Source organism: Alexandromys fortis, unplaced genomic scaffold (genome assembly GCF_014885135.2).
Source record: "Alexandromys fortis isolate MF-2015 unplaced genomic scaffold, M_Fortis_MF-2015_v1.1 scaffold_11, whole genome shotgun sequence".
Taxonomy (NCBI): Eukaryota; Metazoa; Chordata; class Mammalia; order Rodentia; family Cricetidae; genus Alexandromys; species Alexandromys fortis.
The window spans coordinates 12,327,999-12,350,468 of NW_026067912.1; the positions used below are offsets into that span (position 1 = coordinate 12,327,999).

At 47.3% G+C, this 22,470-nt stretch overlaps 2 protein-coding genes across 7 annotated transcripts in view; one reads left to right on the top strand and one right to left on the bottom strand.

Moving 5' to 3' along the window:
• Nucleotides 1–22,470, top strand: part of Kcnip1 (potassium voltage-gated channel interacting protein 1) — a 375,343-nt gene that overhangs the window by 28,543 nt on the left and 324,330 nt on the right. The gene's annotated exons all lie outside the window — the stretch shown is intronic.
• On the bottom strand, nucleotides 1,256–9,157 carry Kcnmb1 (potassium calcium-activated channel subfamily M regulatory beta subunit 1). Of its 3 annotated transcripts, none has more exons than XM_050138651.1 (4): nucleotides 8,850–9,157; nucleotides 7,391–7,529; nucleotides 5,921–6,092; nucleotides 1,256–2,343 (listed from the first exon to the last, which is right to left on the bottom strand). In XM_050138651.1, exons 2-4 carry the CDS (start codon nucleotides 7,522–7,524, stop codon nucleotides 2,077–2,079), a joined length of 573 nt encoding a protein of 190 aa, XP_049994608.1. In that variant the 5' UTR covers nucleotides 7,525–7,529; nucleotides 8,850–9,157; the 3' UTR covers nucleotides 1,256–2,076. The 3 variants fall into 3 exon arrangements, with proteins under 3 accessions (XP_049994608.1, XP_049994610.1, XP_049994607.1); XM_050138653.1 differs by lacking the exon at nucleotides 8,850–9,157 and adding an exon at nucleotides 8,466–8,842; XM_050138650.1 differs by lacking the exon at nucleotides 8,850–9,157 and having other exon boundaries at nucleotides 7,391–8,842.

The window sequence follows — 22,470 nt, forward strand, 5'->3', positions numbered from 1 at the left end:
CTCCATGAGGTGTCTGATTTAGGAGAAGGGCCACCTGAAGAACAGATCAGGCACACCTCTGTAGGTGTAAGTCATGCCTGTGAGAAACAATGCATAAATACAGGAAGCCCACGATGCCCATTAGTAGTGACTCACTCAGGGTAGGTGAGGGCCTTCTGTTTCCAGGCCAGCCATTGTTGCCAAGAGCATCTTTCCTCCTCATCGAACTCTGTCACACTCAAATATCCATTCTTTCACACGCACCATGGCCATGCAGTTCTGCGAGAAGATGGGTGTGGCTCTTGCTGGAAGAGGCCAGTCCCAAGGAAGTAAAGGTCAATGTAGCTAATGCACGGGGCAGGGGAAGCTAGGCATGCCTGCTTACTGATTCTGCTGGAAAACTGCATAAAGCAACCCCTTAAAGTCAGACTCCTTGTTGGGACTTTGCTTTCTCTTTTTGAATTGAATTTGAATTTGGGAGTAATTATAGATTCACATGTAGCTGTGAGAAATAATACAGAGAGATTCCTCCTAGCTGTTTGTGACTCTCCCCCAGGGGTAGCATCTCGTAAACTATACCACAGTATCCGAATGGGGACTTTCCCAAGGACTCCCATGACGTTGCTGATCCCCAGACAGAGATGCTCTGGGTAATGACAGATGCTTGTCCTTGAAAGGAAGGGTCACAGCTAAGAAACTGGAGGGTGACCGTGGATGTCAGGGCTGCCCAGGCAGAATTGTCGGATTGGATACAAGAATATAATGGTGCTGTTCACCTGCCTACCAGGCACCTATGTTGTGAGAGCATCCGAAGGGGCAACGGAGCAACATGCTACACCTCGGGTCTCTCTTCCTGTTCCTTTAAAGCCCATGGTGCCATCTTGGGGGCCCCATTCTAACCCTAATCACTTTCAAGTATTGTTAACATTAAATGTGTTCAGTGTCCAGCACCCGTGTTCATAGGGGGCATGTTGAAGCCATCTGCTGTATGGACTGCAAATTCTCATCCTGCTAATAATAGCCTTTCTTCTGTCCATGGAGTCTACCTAATATTGTGTCTTTCAGCTCGACTCTGACAGGAGAAACATCCCCTTCCAGCCCGCCCTCATCTCCCTGAGAGTGGCCCGTTTCCAACATTCTCCAAAATAGCAGTTCTGTATTGCTCTTCTGATTAACATCAACAAAACAGCATATGATCTTCCTATTACTCAAACGTGAAAATAACAAACATGGGTGAAGGTAAAAAAGAAAATTAAAACCAGCCACCACGCCGCACTTAATATTGATGTGTTTGTGTTTATTTCCTCGCAGACTTGTGTTGTTGTGTGAATGAATATTCTTAAACTCTGTATCAGCAGGTTCTGCCCCATTGGATTCAATCAACTGCAGATTGAAAGTATTTGGGGGGAAATTGCGTCTGTAGTGAACATGGATGGACACTTCCTCATCATTATTCCCTGAACAATAGAGAACGAAAGCCATTTGCAGCATTAACATTGGTGTGGGTGTTATAAGTCATCCGGAGATGATGTGAGGCACAAGGAAGGTGTGCAGAAGTTACACACACACACACACACACACACACACACACACACACTGCACCATGTTATATAAGGGGATTTTGGCATCTGAGGGGGACTCAGAACTAGTCCCTGTAGATATAAAAGGACAGCAGTCATTTTGAATTTTAGAATAATTTGTGTGTGGCTTAATGTCCTTGACAAAAAGCAATACATTGAGTTGCCCTATAAATTAGAGGTATTGTTTTGGTGACAACTTAAAGAAGATTTGGCCAAGGACAACATTCTGGGTGTGATAGGCAGGCGTTTGAACTAAGAGAGAACTTAGGAACAGAGGTGACACTATTCACCATCTGGGGGGTGAATAGTGGCCTAGCAGGTAACAGACATGAACTAATTGAGGTCAGGGAGAGGGGAGTTGTAACTGGCTGTCCCTTTGTCCTCCAATGGCTTCAGACCTCCCAAAGACATGGAACAAACAAAAGAGGAGACAAGAGGAAGAGAGTGATGAGCACCCCTGCCCATGACCCCTGCTGTCCCTGGTGACTTCCGGCGCTGTGGCACAGACTGGATTGGTCTACCTCTGAGCGGCCAAGATGGAGAGGGACCTGTTGAGTTTCACCATGGCGATAATGAGGAGGCCACCAGTCAGCAGGAAGGTGGGCCAGAAGAAGGAGAAGAGCAGGGTTTGGGGCCCATAGAGGCGCCGATACACAACGCTGGTCTCAACTTGAGGTGCAGAGAAACAGTAGAAAGCCTGGTGCTCGTGGAAATTGGCTCTGACCTTCTCCACATCAGCCAGAGCCATCTGGTAGTTGTCCAAGTTGCTAGGGATATAGGAGCACTGTGGGGGGAAAGCAAGGATGCTTAGGTTCTTAGATATTCACTTCGAAGAGGCTCAGGGTGAGGCTCTGGGGTATGAGGGGAAAAAAAACCAAACAAAAAAACTTGGACTTGGGAGTCAGCCCTTGTAGAGCATGGTTGGTGTCTGTGTCTGGGTGGTGGCTTTGGAGCCACTCAGCACAGTTGGATGCAGGCCTCAATTGGAGTTCTGGTTCTGTTTGCTGTGAAATCATAGGCAAATTGCTCATCCTCTCTAACCCTTTATGATTTCATTACTGAGATGGATCAATAGTGTCACAGTGATGGTCTAGAGAATCATGACTTAACACAAGTCCAGGGACAAGTCCAGGGTTTCTATAAACAAGCTTATGCAGGTAACAGCGAAGAGTGAAGCTAGGCAGGTAGCGTCAAGGCCTGGTGGAAGAGAGTGAGCCAGCTATATCCAGAAGGGAAGTCATCACTCCTGTGGACCAGAGACACCACACCATTCACCAACACATCCAGAGAAGCCAGAAAACCCTATTTTACTGCAAACTCCAGGATTTCAACACCCTGGCTAAGATCCAAGCAAAAGACTCTTTGAAGTCTAATCCTGTGTGAACCAAAGAAAATATGTTGGCAAGTGGCTCTGTGACAAACTCCAAAGCAAAGGGAGAAAGTGCAAAAAAGAGCTCCAGGCAGGCAGAACACAGCACACAGTTAAGCTCTGGCACTGATGGTTGCTATTAGGAACTTCTGGCCTGTTGAGATGATGAGACCCAGCTGCAGAGACAGCCCAGCGTGGAGACCTGGCTTTTATCTTTCCGTGCCAGAAGGACTGGATGCCGCCTGGATGAACCTCAAGAGATACTTTGCAAGGATGGACCTCTCTACTGACCTGCAGGAGAATACTTCTGGGGTGCCCTTCAGCATAAACTCCTACCCTGTGGGGTACAGGCTCGGGGGAAGTTGAGTTTGAGGGTCATGTTCTAGTAAAGTCATATCCAAGGTCAAATATGTAAACCTGAGGCCCAAGGGGCAAGTGTTGAGCTAGCATCTTCCCTAGGACCCTTGCCTCCTAAGCCGCATGCTCTGTGGGCACCTGGTCCAGCGCATGGACATGCTTCAGTGTGTTGCTAATGTCAGATAGGAGAGTTGCAAGCAGGTACAAGTCCCCAGTGAGCCAGGGAGAGCCGAAGCATCCGGGGAATCTGGCCCTCAGAGGTGCTGAGCACTGCAGGGTGTTTAGAAGCAGGACTGTCACTGGCTAACCTTGCCCATTGAACACAGATTTCTTTGTAGAGCCAGATAGGCCCAGGTCCAACCACAGCTTCCAAGCTGTGTGACCTTGGCAACTGGTACAATCTCTTAAACCTTGTGAAGTCATTTTTAGTGGTATCTGCCGAGAACAACCCTGGGGATTAAAATAGGAAACTTATGTAAAGCACTTGGTGAAAGCCCACATCTTATAAGTTCAAAAAGTGGAAGAATTAATAATAATAATAATAATATTGTTGCCTTACCTATGAATTAGAGTAACTGCAGCATCTTTTGCCTGCTTGCAGTTCCTCCAGGTTCTACACTCTTGATGTGTTTGTCAAGACCCTCACCAGCAGTTTCCTCTCCAGGCCAAGGCAAGGCCTGGGACCTTTTATCCCGTTCTGGCTGCCCTGGTACAACCTTCCCTGAGTTCTCTCCCTGAGCTGAAATGATACATCCCTGCCTCTAATCTGAGGCTTCACTTTTGTTAGCATGGACTGCAAAGAGCCCCTTCTCCTTTGACTGAGATTCATGGAAGGAGACAAAGCAGGTTGTGAGGAAGAATGAGAGAGAGCCTAGCATGTCCAGAGGCAAGTTATCAACCCGGAGTATCAGCCAGTCACGCATCCTGATGCTGGACCCGAGAGTGAAATGTGCTTGACCATCCCAGCAGGGCAGGCTGCTCTTCACTCTCTAGTTATAGTTTGTGGGTGCTATGGTTTAACAAGCCCCCCCTTTCCTCACTGGCAAAGAAGTCATACACACTCTTCACAATCCAAGCAGGGTTCAGACTAACCTCTGGCTCCTCTGGGCTGGCAGCCTTAATCCAGTGTGCCAGGAGAATAGTGCCATAGCCAAAGTTTCTCATCTTTGAAAATGTTTTTCTCACTGGAATAAATTAGAGTTTCTAAAGATGCCAAAGAGATAGCAGGAACCATTGGTAGAAGCTAGTCCTGGTGGGGCTCCGGATTCTTGTCCCATAGAGTCATGCTAACAATGGCCACAAGTCTGACCTCTATGCGCTGCCACCCCTAGCATCTATGCTGGTAGCTAACCTTACATGGCTGCTGGCTGTCTTTCCAGGATCTCTTGAATGGTGACCCTGGGCCTGAAGTAGCTTATACCAATAACATCCAACCTTAGATCATCTGGGGAGCTCCTCCGACTGATTATACTCAGGGGTTCTGTCTCAGCTGGTCTGGTATAGAACTCTGACTTCTTTTAAGTCTAGATGGTTCTCATGCATAATCAAAATTGAGATGCCCAAATATATGCTAATAATAATTTCATAGTTATACAGGAGAGGTTCTCAGGAAACAGACCTTAGACCCTTTCAGCCACTCCTGGCCACATGTCCCACTTCATCAGGTGGCATTTTTGGAATCAGTCTTCCAGTCACTTCCTTCGCCTAGCCTTCTCCCCTATGCCTATGCTAATCCCACCACTGCTGGGCCTCCCTCCTCCCTGTTTCTATCGTAAAGGAACCGCCTGTTTTGAAAAGTCTGACCCAATACTACTCTGTTCCAGAGCTCACGGCCAGCTGGAAATATCACCCACTTCCTTGAGCCCCATTTCTCTCTGCTGCTCCCTGTGGCACCCACTCCTCTCTCTCTCTCTCTCTCTCTCTCTCTCTCTCTCTCTCTCTCTCTCTCTCTCTCTCACACACACACACACACACACACACACACACAAACCCACACACAACACACACTCAATTAATGTTCCTACATATGATCTCTCCTCTTGAGACCCATGGGCCTGATATGTGGAGGCTCAGTGGTTGTTGAATGAACAGGGATGTGAAAGAAAGAAAGGGAGGGAAGGGGACCAACTTGCCTGTTCAGTAGAGAGGGTTGTGGTCGTGATGGGGCTCCAGGTTTGAGGGAAACTCTCTTAAATATTTGTTATGGGAGTTGCTGTAGTCCAGGCTCCAAGGCCGTGGATTTTCCCAGCTCAACTGATGGACTCAGTTGGTGGAAGAAGTGACTTCTAGTGACTGCTTCTCCTCCCTGAGGGCCCTCCATTTGCCAGCTCAGGGCTTTGCACATTTGCATACAGCACTGAACTTTAGTGCCGCAATTCTGGGTATGGCGTTAGCACCCACCAACAAGGGTGGAAACTGGGACCCACAGGGCCTCAGCGACCTTCCCCCAGCTGTCAATGAGGGGCAAATTCAAACCACCCACATCTGTCTGATTCCAACCCTGAGGATTCAAGGATGACTTCTCCTGCCAGCCAGAAGACACCATTCAGGTGGGTTATCTTGGCTTTAGAAACATGGGCAGCTGGGGACAAGCTCACATGTCTGACAGGGCTAGTACCCAGTCCCCATTCATTACCTGTTGGTTTTGGTCCTGAGTGTCTTCTGTGTGGTACAACATGGCCCACTGGCCCACAACTGATACATTGACCCAAAGGCATGGGTACCGGGGCACCTTCTTGCCCTCCAGCTCCTCGTGGTCCTTGACATTGGCTTCAATCAGGTGACAGGTAGACTCTTGGGTCCACACACTGGGGAGACAACACACACACAAACACACACCTCAGAACAAGGGTGACACATACCCACTGGGAATCCCTGTTCCCTTAGAGTCTTTGGAAAGGCCCAGGGCTGGCACCTTCATCCTGCCACCAGCATGTAACGCTATCTAGGTCCATGGACCCAGAGTCCTGGACTCTGGCGTGAATCACAACAATTTCAGACGAGTTGGCTTTTGGGACTTTTTTCTTCATAATGGTTCTCTGACCTTGCTACCCACCTCACGCCTAAGAACTTTTTTAAAAAGATCCCCATGACTGAATCCCATTCTAGAGAAAGCAAGGCAGAATTTCTCAGGAGCTTGGGTCTGCGCTCTGGCATTGTTTAACATACTCATCACGGGACTGTGAAGAGCAGCCAAGTCTGAGACCCTGTTCCCCACATCATCTCCAGGTCACAGGTGTAGATGACAACCTCAGATAGGATAGGTGACTTTTTAGGGGGAAACACAACACCTGAGGCAAGGACCGAGGGGCTCAGAATCTCTGCCCTTTCCCCTTGAAAACAAGGAACTGTGTGAGGGGCTTGATATGGTCGGGGCTGGAGGGCGGCAGCATAGCGCTGGAGAGGCAGGCACAGGCCTGCTCAGCAGTCCCTCATTCGGGTGGCATTCAGGCCTGGCCCGACAGTGACATTGTAAAGCAGGAACACACAGCAGGACCAGAGGAGGTCAATGGGCTCTTAAACGCCTAAGCGAATGGATTGTGACTTAGCTGCCTGTATCCTGTGGGAGACCTGCTGCCAGACAGGAGAAGGTTGTCGGCAGCCAGAGTATGCCCAAAAGCCTCCTCAGCCAAGGCTGGGCTGAGAGAGCACTCAGGGACTTCACAGCTCTTCTTTAAAAGCTGGAGGGATGACATACCAGGGAGTGAGGTGCAAGGGTATGGAGCACTCTCCAAGAGTCCTGCCTAGAGTTTGGGGGACCAGATGTCAGTTGAGCAGAGAAACTCCCTACTTAATGGAAAAACCCAGGCAAGTAAAGGTGTGCCCTGCAAAGAGAGAGTCCATCTCGGAGTCATGTGTGCAGACTGCTGCCAGTCTGCCATGCCCATTCTCCCCCATGTGGCACACTCTCACTGGAGGGTTGTATCCTGTGGCTGTCACCACCAAGTCCTGGACCAGCAAGGCGCTTACTTGTCTGCTTCTCCAGCACTGGAACCTATAAGCTGAAGGATGTGAACTGCCCTTTCTGTCCAGCTTACTGAGAGCGGTCAAAGGTAGAGCAGGTAGAAAAGGCTGGGGTTCCTCCAGGCAGAGGGGAGGTTCCTACCTTTTCTGGTAGAGAGGCAGCACCGTGGTACCCAAGATATAGTAGGTGATGGCAGCACACACTACCATTGTCACCCCCAGGCAGAGGGCTCGCGTCTCTCCGCGCTTCTGGGCCATCACCAGCTTCTTCCCCATAGCCACTGGGGGCAGCGGTCATTTTTGGCACCACGGAAGGCAAAGAGAAATGGGGATAGAAGGAAGGTCAGGTGAGAGGGATGCAATCAAACACCAGCATCGCTCTTATTCTGCATGGAGCTTGGCAACTTCCACAGGGCAACACCCTGTGGTGCAGGCCCCACCCTGGCCCCAGGCCATCTGCTAACAGCCAGTGATTATTTTTTCAACACTCAGAACCCATTATCACCAATTATCTCTCTGGGAAACTGGGCACACTTGTCAGGGATTCCTCGTGGTGACTTCTTCCAGTGAGCCCTCTGAGACTGCCGGGCATTAAGGTTAGAACGTGGGGTTCAGAAGGGCAGGAAAGGGAAGCACCTGTTCCAGTGGGGTCCAACCCTGTGGCTTGCCCCAGTCTCACCGCCTGCAATATCCTGATGGCTCACCAGCCTCCTGGAGTGAGTTCTAAAAGAAACACCAGCTCCTGTGCTCAACCATGGATTCTGTTAAAATGTAAAACATAGGTGGGGATCTGGGATTCTGGAAGCTTAACGAGAATCTCCAACAGGAAGGAGGATGCAGACCGTTGATGTCCCACATGGCCTAGACAGGAAGACGTGTGTTTCTTTGATAAAAGAAGGGATTTCAGTTAGACTGTAGGGAGAGTGTCCCAGTGAGATGCTAAGTGTACCTCAGGACACCTTAGATCGAACTTTCTATGGCGAAAATTCACCCTAGATCTGGGCTGGATTTAGGGACATTGGAAAAGAGTTAAAGAAGAGCCTTGTGTGGCTTAACCATTGGGGTGGGTGACAGCCTCTTCCTTAGAAGGCCCGAGGATAGAGTTTATTTGGGGGGTGTAGAGAAGAGAGGGTCTGAGGTCATCAGACAGGAGATCAAGTCCTGGCTTAGCTGCTTAGCAACCACGTGAGTGTAAAAACAAGAAAAGTGGTACCCACCTCAGAGTCCCAGTGCAGACCTACCAATACTGTCGAGCGTCACAAATTTGCCACAGTGGAACCCTCCATACACAGTAGCTGCCATTAACTGGGGAGTCGAAAGAACATGGGGCACTTCCCAGGCCTATCTGTTATCCCTCTACTGATGATAAGTGACCAGACTGCTCCTGGTCCCCAAGCTGGCCACTGAAGTGACTCTCAGAACTGAGTCAACATGCCAGGTCCTCTGGTGCCAGAACTCAGAAGGGCAACAGAGGAGGATGGGGAGGAAGGGGTTTCCACCTCCCTATCCATGCCATTGCAGGCTGCCCTCTGTCTCCCACCATCGCCCCTCAGCCCCAGCTTCCAGAAGCCCTTGTAAACTCTCTGGGACGCAGTACTCACAGTTCACTGGGTCTCCACTGGCAGATGGTTTCTCTCCACCCGGTCCCCCGCCCCCACCCCAAGTCAGGCTTTAGCAGGAAGTTTGGTCTCCCAGTTGGTCTCCAGGGAAGCAGTCTTCAGTCCGGGCTGGGTAGAGCCTCCATGCCCAAACATGGTCAGGTCTGAGCACACAGCTTGCCTCCGGGACAAAAACTCCACAAGCAGGTACAGAGCCCTGAAGCCCTCAGCTGCTGCTGGGGACTCTGCCCCTGCACTTCCCTGAGTCTCCTGGGAAACAGATGTCAAGCAGCGAAACCCATTGCCCCCCTCACCAAGACCCATCCTTATATATACGGAAATGTTTTTTCTACGCTTCATCTTCCATCTCTCTGGCTAGCAGGGAGTCCAGGAATAGGAAATGATCTTCCTCGTGTGGTGCAGGGGAGGGAGGTATAGGGGTTGGGCTTGTCACTAACTCTGGTCTATCCAACCCAGAGTAGCCAAAGCTTCCCTGCCTTTGTCACCGACATTCTATGTGACTCTGAACCAGTCACCACACCTCTCCGGCCTCCGTTTTTCTCACGTCTATCATTAACATTTTGAAAACTTAACTTTGTTCAGGATTGTGGTGCAGTTAGAGATGGAGGAATCCAGAGACGGGAGGACACCCCATCTTTTGAGGACCACTGGCGCTGAGGCTGGAAGTAAGGAGCCCCCCAGCTGCTTCCAGCCAGCTATCCAGGTCCAGGGTCGGTGCCATGTTGGGAACCTCCTACAGACCACCTTTGTCTCATAGGCAGACACTTGTTGCATCCGAAAAGACAACAGAACATGGGTTCTGGGAGCAGACCTGCTTCTGCACCCCAGGTGCTCATGAATAAAGACTAGAGTTGAGAGTTAAGAGCCAGGCAGGGATGGCACATGCCTTTCATCCCAACACTAGGAAGGCAGAAGCAGGTGGGTGAGTTTGAAACCAGCCTGATCTACAGAACTAGTTTCAGAATAGCCAAGACTACACAAAGAAACTCTGCCTTTACACACACACACACACACACACACACACACACACACACACACACACACACACACACAATGACGCCCTGATATGCATTTGCATGGGACTGAGGCCTGCAGACTTGATGGCTAGTCCGAAGTTTCTCTAGTTGATGTGCAGATCCGAATTAGAAGCTAGCCCTCCCAGTGGCACATCCCAGCCATCCCTGCCCACCAGGAGGCTGCTCTAACACTTCATATCATACCTGTGATATGTTCCCAGCCATCTGAAGTTCTGGAGGTCACCTGTGGTGTCCCCAGCCCCAGCGCAGTGTGTGCAGCTGAGATATTCCTGCCCTGTGAGTGTTCTCACTTCTCACAGAAGCCTGCTGCCTAATGATGAGGAGGTGGCCTGGGGCCCAGAAGGAAAGCTATCACTCAGGGCTCCTTGATGCTCTGGTGGCGAGCACCATCCCATCCCTCTTTTCTCAATGACTTTAACAAGAGAGCTAATCATCTGTTTCATGGGCCTCGTACCAAATGGAGATGTACTAGTGTGTATGTGAATGCATGTAGGGGGTTCCTGTGTGGTTTATGCATATGTATGTGGTATGTATGTGTGGATGGATATGTGTGGTATGTGTGTTATGTGTTTGGTGTGTGTATGGTGTGTGATATATTCATACATGTGTGAATGCATGGAGTCTGGAGTGGGGACACTGATGTTCTGCTCTGTCACATGCCAACTTACACAGGAAATTTCACAGAGCCTAGAGCTAGGAGGATGGGCAGCATTTTCCAGCAAACCCATGTCCCTGCTGCTTACGGTGCTTAGGTATGCACCTAGCTATGCCCAGGTTTTTACATGGGTACTGGGGATTTGAACTCAGTCCTTATGCAGGTGAGAATTCATACCCGCTCAGTCCTACAGACAGGGATCTCTTAAAGTATGGGGGACAGGAAAATTGACAATGAGGGGAAAATATAAATATGAGATAAATCCTTAGGAGAAGATTTTTCCAATGATGGCCCATTGTCCCTTCAAGGACCAAAAGCTTTTTCCTGGAACCTACAAAATAACTCAGAAATTTCTCCCTTGGGAGAGAGATGTGGGCGATAGATGGTTTTTTATGAATGTCAGCAGAGGGCCTGTTAATAATCCACACAGTGGGTGAGGAAACTTTACACAGTTGGGATTTATAAACACTGTGGAGCTTCCCAATGTTTTTTTTTTTCCCTTTTGGAAATAGAACAAATCAGTGACAGCACCTGCTGCCCTCAGCTGAACCACAACCAAAACACAAGGGCAAGCCTCGTTCCCCCTCTAGGAAAAGTTAGTGAAAATCTCGGATCCTAGCTGAGTTTGGGAGTGTTAAGGTTAGTATGTGTGACAGGCAGCCACAGGTGAAAGAGACAATGGTGCCATGCCTGGAAAGTTTAATGGTTCTTGGAATGTCGGTGTGATGAAATGTTGAAAAGAAAATGGCCCCCGTAGGGAGTGGAATTATTAGGAGGTGTGACCTTGTTGGAGTAGGTGTGCCCGTGTTGGAGGAAGTGTGTCGCTGTGGAAGCAGGCTTTGAGATCTCCTGTGCTCAAGCTGCACCCAGTATGACAGTTCACTTCCTGTTGCCTGTGGATCAAGACATAGACCTCTCAACTCCTTCTCCAGCACCATGTCTACCTGCATGCTGCCGTATCTCACCTCATGGACTAAACCTCTGAAACTGTAAGCCAGCTCCAGTTTAAATGTTTTCCTTTATAAGAGTTGCTGTAATCATGGTGTCCCTTCACAGCAATAAAACCCTAACTAAGACAATCAGAAACCATGAAACACCTCCAACTGTATCCTTCCAACAAACTCTGTGATGGTAAGTACAAGGCTCACAGTGGTACTCTGAGGTAGAGGCTTTCTACCTATTTTTGGGATGTAGCTGAGGCTCATTTGGGTTAAGTTGCCCAACACAAGTCACCTGGAACCTTGTTCTGTCCTTCTCCAGGAGAGAGATACTTGTGCCATCCACCCTGCATGACTTTAAAGACTGGGCACACAATTGAAAGTGTGCTTTCCAGAGACAGCCACTCCACATACCATCTATGCCCCCACAGAGCAGTACTCATGGCTCTGCTTTAGCCTGGGTGGACCTCTGTCCCTGCCCACTCAGACAACAGAATATGCTGATGGGTGCACTGCCTGGTAATCAAGGCTGAGTTATGCTTAGGGCTACAGCATCCCCTGGGCGCCTTCTCTTGAAAGAACACCCATACCCCAGGAAGCTGAATACAGGTTGCAGGCAGTTAACATCTCTTTCCAGACATGAGAGTGATCACACCCAAAGAGGGCTGCAGTCCTGCACTGGAGTGGAGTCGAGTCTGCTTGCTGAAAGCCTTGGACCACAGAGCAGGAACAAGCTAACCCTCTGGCTCTCTCAACTCCAGATCTACAAATCCAAGAGCAGAGGAAATGCATGGCTCATGCCTCTGGGTATGCTTTGAGGTGATTTGCTGCACAGTTGTCATAGCAAGCATATAGTCAGGGATTTTAAATGGAGTGGTCCCTGTTGCTGATGGCAGAAGGACCAAGCCAGTAGGGGGTCAAAGTCTGAGATGACTGCATTTGTGGCAATGCAGAGCTAGGAAACTCCAGATCTACCTTCCTGTTCACTCACACTGCTACATGTTTGGAACCAAAGGACAGTCAGGAGAGGGTGTTTCTATTTACTGAGCATCTACAGTGTGCCATGGTACAGGTGATTGGTCAGCTCTTCATGGCTGATAGGTTTGTTTTGACTCCTGTGTTCAGAGGCTTCAGCTCTGGTAGACTGGCTCTGTGGCCTGCAGGGCTGTGATGAGGATGCAGTGCAGACAGGAGCATGTGGTGGGAGGGGGCCTCTCGTGAGGGACGGGATGAGGGACAGGATGCAAACAGAGAGAGAGTCCAGGAACACAAGGATGATACGCCCTTCAAAAGCACATTCCGGGTGACCTACTTTCTCCCACAAGGTCTTGCTCCCTTAATTTCCACCACCTCCCTGTAGCGCCATCTGCTGGTGACCAAGCCTTCGAAACATGACAAACATTCAAGAATCCAACCAGAATACAAACCTGTATGGGTCACAGTCCTCCCTTCTCTGAAGATCTGCTTTTTGCTTCTTTAGATGTCCATTGTATAAACATGAACAGAAAATATTTAACAGAATGTTCCAGAAATAAACTATTAGTAAGTTTTAAATAGCTTTCATTCTGGGACACTGCTTTAGTTACTAGTAGTTATTATCTCTGTCTGTGCCTCATGTATAAATTATTAACTTTGTCATAGGTGTGCACGTATAGAGAAACCCATTCTTCATGGAGTTAGCTGGTCACTGTGGTCTCAGGTGTCTAGGGAAAGTCTTGCAAAGTACACAAATACACATCCATTGCTCTCAACAGTCCCCACAAAGGCCTGTGCTTTCTGTCAACACACAAATCCAGTGATTTTCCCAGACCCATGCCCCAGAATGGGATGTAAAAGTCCTTGTCCTGAATCTGTGCCCACTGACTCAACAACCCAGAGGGGTCACCCATGACTCCCATGAGAGCAGTTGCCAAGAGGATCAGGGTGTCTCTATGGCAGTGGTTCTCAACCTTCCTAATTCCATGACCCTCTAATACAGTTCCTCATTTTGTGGTGACCTCCAACCATAAAATTACTTTCATCGTTACTTCATAACTGTAATATTGATACTGCTATGAATCATAATGTAAATATCTGATATGCAGGATGTTTGATATTCGAACTCTATGAAAAGGTCATTCGACATCCCCCCCCCCAAAAAAAAAGCAGTTGCAATCCCCAGGTTGAGCACTGCTGCTATCTGGTGCCTATGCAGCTGGTGTGCAGCCACCCTCAGTCTCTCTTCCGATTTGCCGCTTATTTATGTAAATGTCTTTGAAGCATCTAGCTTCCACCAACCTTGGTGAGTGAGTCCCATGAACCAGCCAGGTCTGGAGCCTCTGCTCAGTGTGCATCATTTTCTGAGTGCAGCGGGCAGAATGAAGCCAGTGGCCCCAGGACATACACCTCAGGGTACCCCATGCCGAGGCTCTGAGTACATTTTTGCTGCTCCAAATATGATCAGCCTTATCCTTTGTGGGGAGTTAGATTGTTAAAACTACAAAAAAAGAAAAGAAAAAGAAAAAATCATGTACTTAAAAGAGAGCACAGTGGTCTCCCCTTAGCCATGGTTTTGGTCTTGGCAGCTCCTCTTCCCCATGGTCAACAGCAGACTGAAAATATAACATGGAAATTTCCAGAGATAAATAATTCATAAGTTTTAAATTACTTTCATTGCCTTACATCATCATAATTGTCCTATTTTATTGTTAGTTATGGTTAATTTTTTCTGTACCTAATTTACAAATTAAACTTTATCTTAGATATGTGTATATAGAAAATATTACAGCACACATAGAATTTGGTACTGTTGGCCATTGCAGACATCCACTGGGATCTTTCAATTCATTCTCCACAAATAAGGGCAACTATAGCAAAAAAAAAAAAACCCCACAAAATTATAGGAAATAACTAGGGGAGAATGTTTGTAGCACTGGAAAGACAAAATATGACAGCAGCAAAATTAAATGTCAATATGAGAATTAAACATTATGACAAGGCATGGCCAGCAGCCTGGGGTGGTTGCTCCCTAGGAAGAGGAACCTCTTTTTCCACCTCGTTTAACCATATATCCCTCAGCCCCATTTTCCTTCCTTCATGACCAGGTGTTTTAGCCTGTGGTGCTATTAACACAATATTGTTCTGGTGTGGGAGAATTGTCTGTATTCTGTCAATCATGTTTTAAATAAATGCTGATTGGCCAGGCAGGAAGTATTGGTGGGAAAACCAGACAGGAAGTAGAAATGATGTAATGAGAGCAGGAGAATTCTGGGAAGGAGGAAGTTGATTCCTCCAACTCCTGCCCAGACCACTGAAGCAGCAGGATGTGATCTGCCCCACTGAAAAAGGTACTGAGCCACATGGCTAACATAGATCAGAAAAATGGGTTAATCAAGATGTGAGAGTTAGCCAGTGAGAGGCTAGAGCTAATGGGCCAATCAGCTTATAATTTATGGAGACCTATGTGTGATTTTTCTTTGGGGCTAAACAGTTGTGGGGTACCTGGCAAGACAAAAACCACAACAATAAGCAGGCCTGGCCTTTCGTGTTACATTGTTCAACACCTTCTTCAGGACAGGAAGAGCATGGCCAAATTCAGGTAGGCTGAATGTGTAGTAATGGCTGTTCCCTGTTAGAAAATTTTCTGTCTTTGTGGGAAAGTTGGATGACAAAGAGTGCGGGAAGAACACCAGCTGTGGTGGCAACCTCTAGGTGGCATGTGTCCATCCATGCTCGTATGAAGGACTCATGTGCCCTCCCCTTCCATGGCACATGCTTTGGGTAGTATCACATTGACCAGGACACATCCTCCATCCCCATGTCCCCATCAGAGCACTAATTCGCTAAGACCAGGGACTACCATTTTCTTATTCTGTATCAGATCTTGAACTCCTAGGAAGATACACCAAGCTCCCTGGAACTTGGAGTGGCGGTAATCTTCGTGTTACAGAATGTGGTCATCATTTTTGTGTGTACATCAAAAATGTCTTCCTAAGAATGTTGCAGTTTCCATTACGCGGCCAGCCCAGGATAGGAGTCTTCCACGCTGCGCTGGTGGCTGTTTAAGGATGTAGGAATTGGCAGCAGCAAATTAAGGGTTTTGTTTCGGCTCACAGTTTGGGAGATTACAGCCCATCACAGTGGAGAAAGTGTGGCATCAGGAGTGCCAGGAAGCTGGTCACATAGAGGGTTCTGTCAGGAATTAGAGAGAGATGAACACTGGTCAGTTTTGTTCATCCTGAGACCCTAGGCTATGGGATGTTGCTCCATATATTAGGTGTCTGTCTGTTTCTCATAGTACGTTACTATGGTGATTCTAAATGAAGTCAAATTAACCATGAGGATGATTCATCCTGGGAACAATGGTGTTTTCTTCCTTGTTAGTGTCTAGTAGAACTCAGCAGGCTCATTTAACCCTATACACTCAGGCCACACTCATACATATATGTCATTTCTTATAAATTAACTAACACAAAGTACAATGGACTTATAAGACTTTATTACAGGACCCAACTCATGGATAGAAATGAAAATACCATAGAGGTATAAGAAGACATGTTGATGGAGAATACAATGGTATCTTAGTCCATTTTTTTTAATGTTCTATCAAAGCACCTGAGGGTGGGAAGTTGTAAAGAAGATACATATCACTGAATCCGAAAGCCTAAGATTGGGTGGCCCCATCTATCCATTTATGATGAAGGCCTCCTTGCCTGCATTGTAGCATGTTGGATAGCATCATTGTAACATGTTGGATAGCATCATTATAACATGGTGGATAGCATCATTGTAACATGATAGATAGCATCATTGTAACATGGTGGATAGTATCATTGTAACATGGTGGACAGCATCATTGTAACATGATAGATAGCATCATTGTAACATGGTGGATAGTATCATTGTAACATGGTGGACAGCATCATTGTAACACGGTGGATAGCATCATTGTAACATGGTGGATAGCATCATTGTAACACGGTGGATAGCACCATTGTAACATGGTGGACAGCAGCAAGAAAGAGAAGGAGATGGAGAAAGAGAGAGATGGAGCCAGGCTTACTTTTTAAAAATAAGATCCTGCCCTGCCCTTGTGAGGTCTGTCTGAGGTTTGTAGAGAAAAGCGTTATTAGTCTCTTTCCACAGTGTGGCCCCTGGTGACTTAATAACCTCCCACTAGACTGTATCTGCTACAAACTCTACCACCTTGGCATCTGCATTGAGGACTAAGTTTCCAATACCTTTGAGGGAACACACTGAAGATATATCCAAGTTACAACAGGTGGGAGCTAAATAAATAAACAGAATAGATGACATGCCTGCTCCTAAGGAGTCGAGGCTTTTATTATACATTTAAGAAAGAATACAGTAGACACAGAGACATCTGGGAAAATCCAGAGTGGACATGACCTGCAAGCCACCACAAGCCATTTGAGAGGAAACAGAGAGGGAAGAGCCAGGAGCCAAGAGGCCAGCAGGCAAAGAGGCATAAAGATAAAAGAACTGGTGTAGCCAAAATGGCTGAATTATAGAGGAAGAGCACCTGGAAGAAGGGCAGCCCAGTCCTTGGACTAGAGAAGTTTAGGGTAGAGGGCCCCAGGCTAGTGTGAGCCAGAGTGGATGGGACATGAACTTGCTAGAAACTGAGGAATTCATCTGTCATGATGACTTGCAGAGCTCCAACACAAGCAATGCAACACTGGAACTCAGACAACAAAGTGGTTCTCTCCTCTTCTCCTCCACGGTGGCCTCAGGTAGTGTCTCCCATTGATAGGGACCTTCCTGGCCCCTTAAACCAGCCACTTGGGGCACTAGCTGGAGATTCCTGAGTCATGCATGGCTGGTGTTGCAGTTGGATCTTGCTGAACCCTTGAGAGCCTCTGTGAGGCAGGGTTAGAGTCTAACAGATCATAAGGAGCTGGAAATCTAAGACAGGGAGCATTGATACCTTTGCATCATGGAAATACACAAACATCACAAATGGAAGCCATTTCCTTCCTCTTTTTTCTTTCCTGTCTTTGGGGAGTTGGTTCATCATCACAGCACGTGGTGAGCTTGATCTTGATCTTAACAGATACCTCAAGTTGATGTGGTCTTTGGGCAATGCTGAGGCTAGTGCGGAGGGAAACCCAGAGGAGAGTGGAGCCACCCATGTGCTAGTCAGACCAGCATAGGGGACGGGGGAAAGAGAACGAAGTCCAGAATTCGCAGGGGTTCTTGAGAGGGTTCTGCCTGACTTTACCCTCCTGGGGCCTTTCTCTTTCTCACCTGATCTCTGGGTGAGCTTTTCCTGAATCTCCTCTTCAGTCACTTGATCCTACCAGTTGGATGTAACTGGTCAATAAATAGCAGATTTCTCCTGTAGCCTCTCTCTCTGCTCAGCCTCCAGGACAGAGACTGCAGGGGTGTGGAGCAGATCTGCAGGGCACACACATCTAATAGACAGACTCCCCCGTGAGCTTTGGCAGCATGAAAACCTACAAGCAGGATAGATCAAAGAGCCTGAGCCCATGGGGAATCTGCAGCCCCCAGAGACAGAGGTAAAGGCTGCAAGTTCTACAGGCTTGCATATCAATATTAAACTTGTTCCTTTGTAGTCTCAAGCAGGTAAGAACTGAGGAAACCTAAGTTATATAGCCAGGGCTTCATTAATATCTGCATAATATGTTTACACACCCCAGATTATTCCTCTATTAATAAAGACCAGGCCAGCAAAGCCAAGAATCCAGGACAAAGGATTTCTACTGTTTTCAGATTAGGGCATGTACCATGTGTCCTTTTCAATATACTTATACCAATGTGTGTCCTTCTAGTGTGGATGTGAGATGGCCGATGCCACATATCTTTGTCCCAGCAGTGGTCTCTGTACCTTCAGGTTCTGCATCCAGGGACCCAGGCTGATTAGAAATACTTTGGGGTGGGGAGGGTATCCTTGTGTATGAACTTTGCATGGGAAGACTTGTTTCTCATCATTATTCCCAAGCCCTGCAGTGCGACACACTAGCAGAGCATGTACAATGTGCAGTATGAGCCATGCAGGCAGGAAGCAGGGCCATTGCATAAGAGGACTGTGGGCATCTGCAGATGTGGCTATCAGTGATGTCCTGGAGCTAATCCCCCACAGACACTGAAGGATGGCTCTGCTTGACGCTATTGCTTTTAGAAGAACCACAGATTCTTCATGCCAGACTTAACTTGCTTTCTTTAAGCCACTAGCATCCATCCCTCATATGCATATCAATAGAGAAATGTTTCATCTGTCCCCAAATTTCCCTTTTTAAAGGTTCAAAGGAAAAAAAAAAAACCTTAAAGACAGTTTCCTCACCACCTGTCAATCAGCAGGTCGTTCTGCAGATATTCATTATCTACTTGTGGAATGCCAGCCCCGGGCAGGTCCTTCAAGAGCACGTGGGCTGACTACTTTCTCTATGTGTAGTGTTGGCATTCAAAGCTAACAGGTGCACATTTCGGGGAAGTTGGTAAACACAGAAGAAAAAGAATATAAAAATTAATCAAGTTCAATCAAGGATACCATTGTCAGTGTCGGTGGGTTATAGTCTAAAGATACAAAGCCTTTCTAGAAACAAATTCAGGAACATGTTGTATGCAGTAGACTGTGTAATTGTATCTGTGTTCTCGGTTTAAATAGAGACACGCTCATGCAATGCTATCTTACAAAATAGTATTTCATGCTTCTGGAAAAGTCCATCTTCTGTGTATGCCTACAATATTCTGTTATTTTTTTCTTGTGAGACATGGTGACTGTTTTCAGTTCTACTGTGTAAACTACTCCTCAGTGACAACCTTAGAATGTTAGGCAGTCGCTCTGAACATTTCTGTCTGATAGACTCCTAACAGCAGGGATCAGGGGCAAAGAAAAGGTTGCTGGCCCCTTGTCTTTCTCTGGAAGTACAGGTTCCAATAAGACACACACACTACCAGCGATCTTACAGAACCTGGAGAGAATAGAGTAATTCAAAGCCATTCATCTTTCTTTGAAGCACGGGCTGGAATCAAGCCTGACTCTACAGCTGCTTGGGACTATGAGAAGCCAGTTGGGACCCCAGGCCTGCTGACTCCTAGATTGCGCCCTCACTTCTCTTCTGTAGACTTCTCTGCCACCCAACCTCTGAGCATTGACATAGGTGTGGCAGGCACAGCTCCAAACACTGGACTGAAGCCACGTCACTCAATCTGACCCCATGAAGTCAGCTCTTCAACAATCCTCCTTTTATAGATGGGGACACTGAGGTAGAGACAAACCCTCTCATGTCTGAGGGCATACTAGCTGGTGGCATACAGAACTCCTGGCGGTTGCTGTCTGAGAAGTCCGATAGAACATTCTTTGTTTGAATTTGCTGTGGACACAAGCTTTCCAATGCAGTAGCCACTACTGAGCCTTGAGGTGTTCAGAGGGAATAAATAGATTGCATTTTAGCTCAGCTCAGTGGAAACAGACACATGTGGCTAATATTAAGAGAGACTCTTCCAAAGCCAGGCCTTGGAGCCCCACTGAACCTCTGTCTGAAGTAGGATTGAGCTGGCCTGATAGTTTTCACAAAGCTTTGAACCAGGCTCTATGCCCCAGGGCCGTATTCGGGGTGGGTGGTGCTGGTGTGCTTCCCGGGATTATCAAAAGAGACACTCTAAAGAGACTTTTAAATCCCTTTTGTTATACATTAATGAAAACTTCTGTCTGTGATCCATAAGTCATAAAAATCACTCAGCAAGCTCCAGGCCTCACCCCACATCATAAATACTGTTCTGACTTCCCTGGACATTTCTCTGGGACATCACAAAGCAAACTTGAGTCCTACCTTCCCTCTGGAACCTTCCCTAAGGAGGCCAGTGGATAGGTATTGGAATCTGTTTCTTAAAAGCCGTCATTTCCTGAGTGTTTTCCTCATGCTTGGCTCTGCGCTAGGCCCAGGACACACACTCTCTCTCTCTCTCTGCAGCCCTAGAACAAATAACCACACACCAAGAGGCTTAACCACAGAGAAGAGTTCCCTCTCTGGTCTATAGACCAAAAACCAAGATCGTGGTGTGAGAGCTGTCCTGAGCTCCTCTGGGCGCTGGAGGATCCTTCCTGCCTCTTCCAGCTTCTCGTGGCTCCTCTGCTTCCTTGGCTTGTGTCTGTGTCACCTCAACCTGCACCTCCATCTTCTCTTCTCACAGCTTTCTACTCTCTGTCACTGTCATTTGTAATGATTTCAGCCACATGAGGCTGATACTTCTGGGTTCTGGAGTCAAGCACGTGAAGATGGACCCTCAGGCGGAGGTGCCTGAATGTTAAAGGGCCCCGCATGACCCATGTGCGTGCATGCATGGTTTACATCCACTATGACTCAGCTAAGCCCTTTTGCACATGTGTGATTATGTCCACTATGACTCAGCTAAGCTCTTGCATGCACACATGAGCCCGTCAACTGCATGTGATAGTCAAGCCAACTCCCTGTGCGCATGAACTAAGCAGCTTTTAAAAAGCAGGACAGTCCATCTTTCTCTCTTTCTGTACACCGATTCCCCAGGCCTGTACCCACCCCCTCTAATAAACTCCTAAGCGAGTTTGTTGCATGTTCCATGTTTTTTCTCACTTGCGCAAGGTAATTTCATCATCTACTGGTTAGTCTCTTACACACACACTTAGCATGAGACTAAAGATCCAACCACGTCACCCAAGATGATCTCAGAGGACTAAAGGTGTGGCTCAAGTGTATGCAATGCTTGTCTAGAGTGCAAAGGCCTGGATTCAATTCTCATCATAGAAAAATCACTCAAAATCCCTAACTATATCAGATGAGAAAATATATGAAGGTCTCATGGCTTTGAATGTGATATGGGCTACCATTTGAAGGGCCACTATTCAAGCCAGTACAGCCACCTTATTTAATATAGGTACCAATCCTAGGCTAGAGGTAATTTAGCCAGCTCAATGAATCACTGTAACCTCTCTCTGATTTCATGGCTTTGCTGAGTGGCCTTTCATATCTCACTCCTGCAAAGTCCAGGTTAGAGAATCCTGCCTAATCCCCCCAGAGGAAGGGGACCAAACTCCTCCCATCTTGTAGCTCCTGTATTAAATGGCCTTGATGCACATATATAATTTAAAAATAGAATAAATCTAAACAAGAAAGAAATGTATTGACATGGACCTCTCGGCTTCTCCTCTTCCAAATACACTGCTTGGTCTCTGCCTCCAGTCTCCCCTCCTGCTCTCAGCCGTTTCTCTGGGAAGGAATGGGGAGCTGGAGCTGAAGAGGCAGGAGGCAGAAAGGTAATGTAGATAGAAGAGGGGGCAGCCGAAAGAGAGCAAGAAATCCACACGGGCCCTATGTCCTAGAAAATTTTCTTGTAGTTGACACGTGAAAGTTTTGGAGCAGTTTCCACTAGGAAAAAAAATAGCAGAGGAGAAAGGCAAGGTGCATAATTGTGAATTACGATGTGGTCTTCTTTTTTGTGTGTCTATGGGAAATCAAACCCTTCATCACTCCTCTGTTTAAACTCTTCTGGCAGGCTGAACTGTGCTTCTTGGTTGTAAATCATACAGATAAACTGGGCTATGGGTAGAGTGACCACAGCCTCCCATAGTCCCTTCTGGTTCCATATCTTTGTAGAGTGCTGTCTCAGTCATCCATAGTCATGTGATGATAAACTCCAAAACTTAGAAACAAAAATGATTTGTGATTTTTTTAGGGGGGAGTGGTTCTTCAGGTTGGTCTCCCCTTAGCAGGCCTTCACCTTCAAAACTGCTCCACTTTCAATAAAAAGCAAATGATACACAAGGAATATATTCTAATGCTGACAGCACAGCAAGGAGACTCGCAGTTTAAATGGTACATCATATATTCTATGAAAAACTAGCAAGAGTCTGATGGCTCCCAACACACACACACACACACACATACACACACACGCACGCACACACATACACACACATACACACACATACACATACACACATACATACACACATGCACACACACGCACACACA

Excerpts from the sequence above, each read along its gene's own strand:
- Kcnmb1 (XM_050138651.1), bottom strand. The coding sequence starts at position 7,524 with ATGGGGAAGAAGCTGGTGATGGCCCAGAAGCGCGGAGAGACGCGAGCC. Across the intron at positions 6,093-7,390 it reads CTGCCTCTCTACCAGAAAAG|TGTGTGGACCCAAGAGTCTA; the intron begins GTAGGAACCTCC and ends TTGTCTCCCCAG. Across the intron at positions 2,344-5,920 it reads CTCAGGACCAAAACCAACAG|TGCTCCTATATCCCTAGCAA; the intron begins GTAATGAATGGG and ends TTCCCCCCACAG.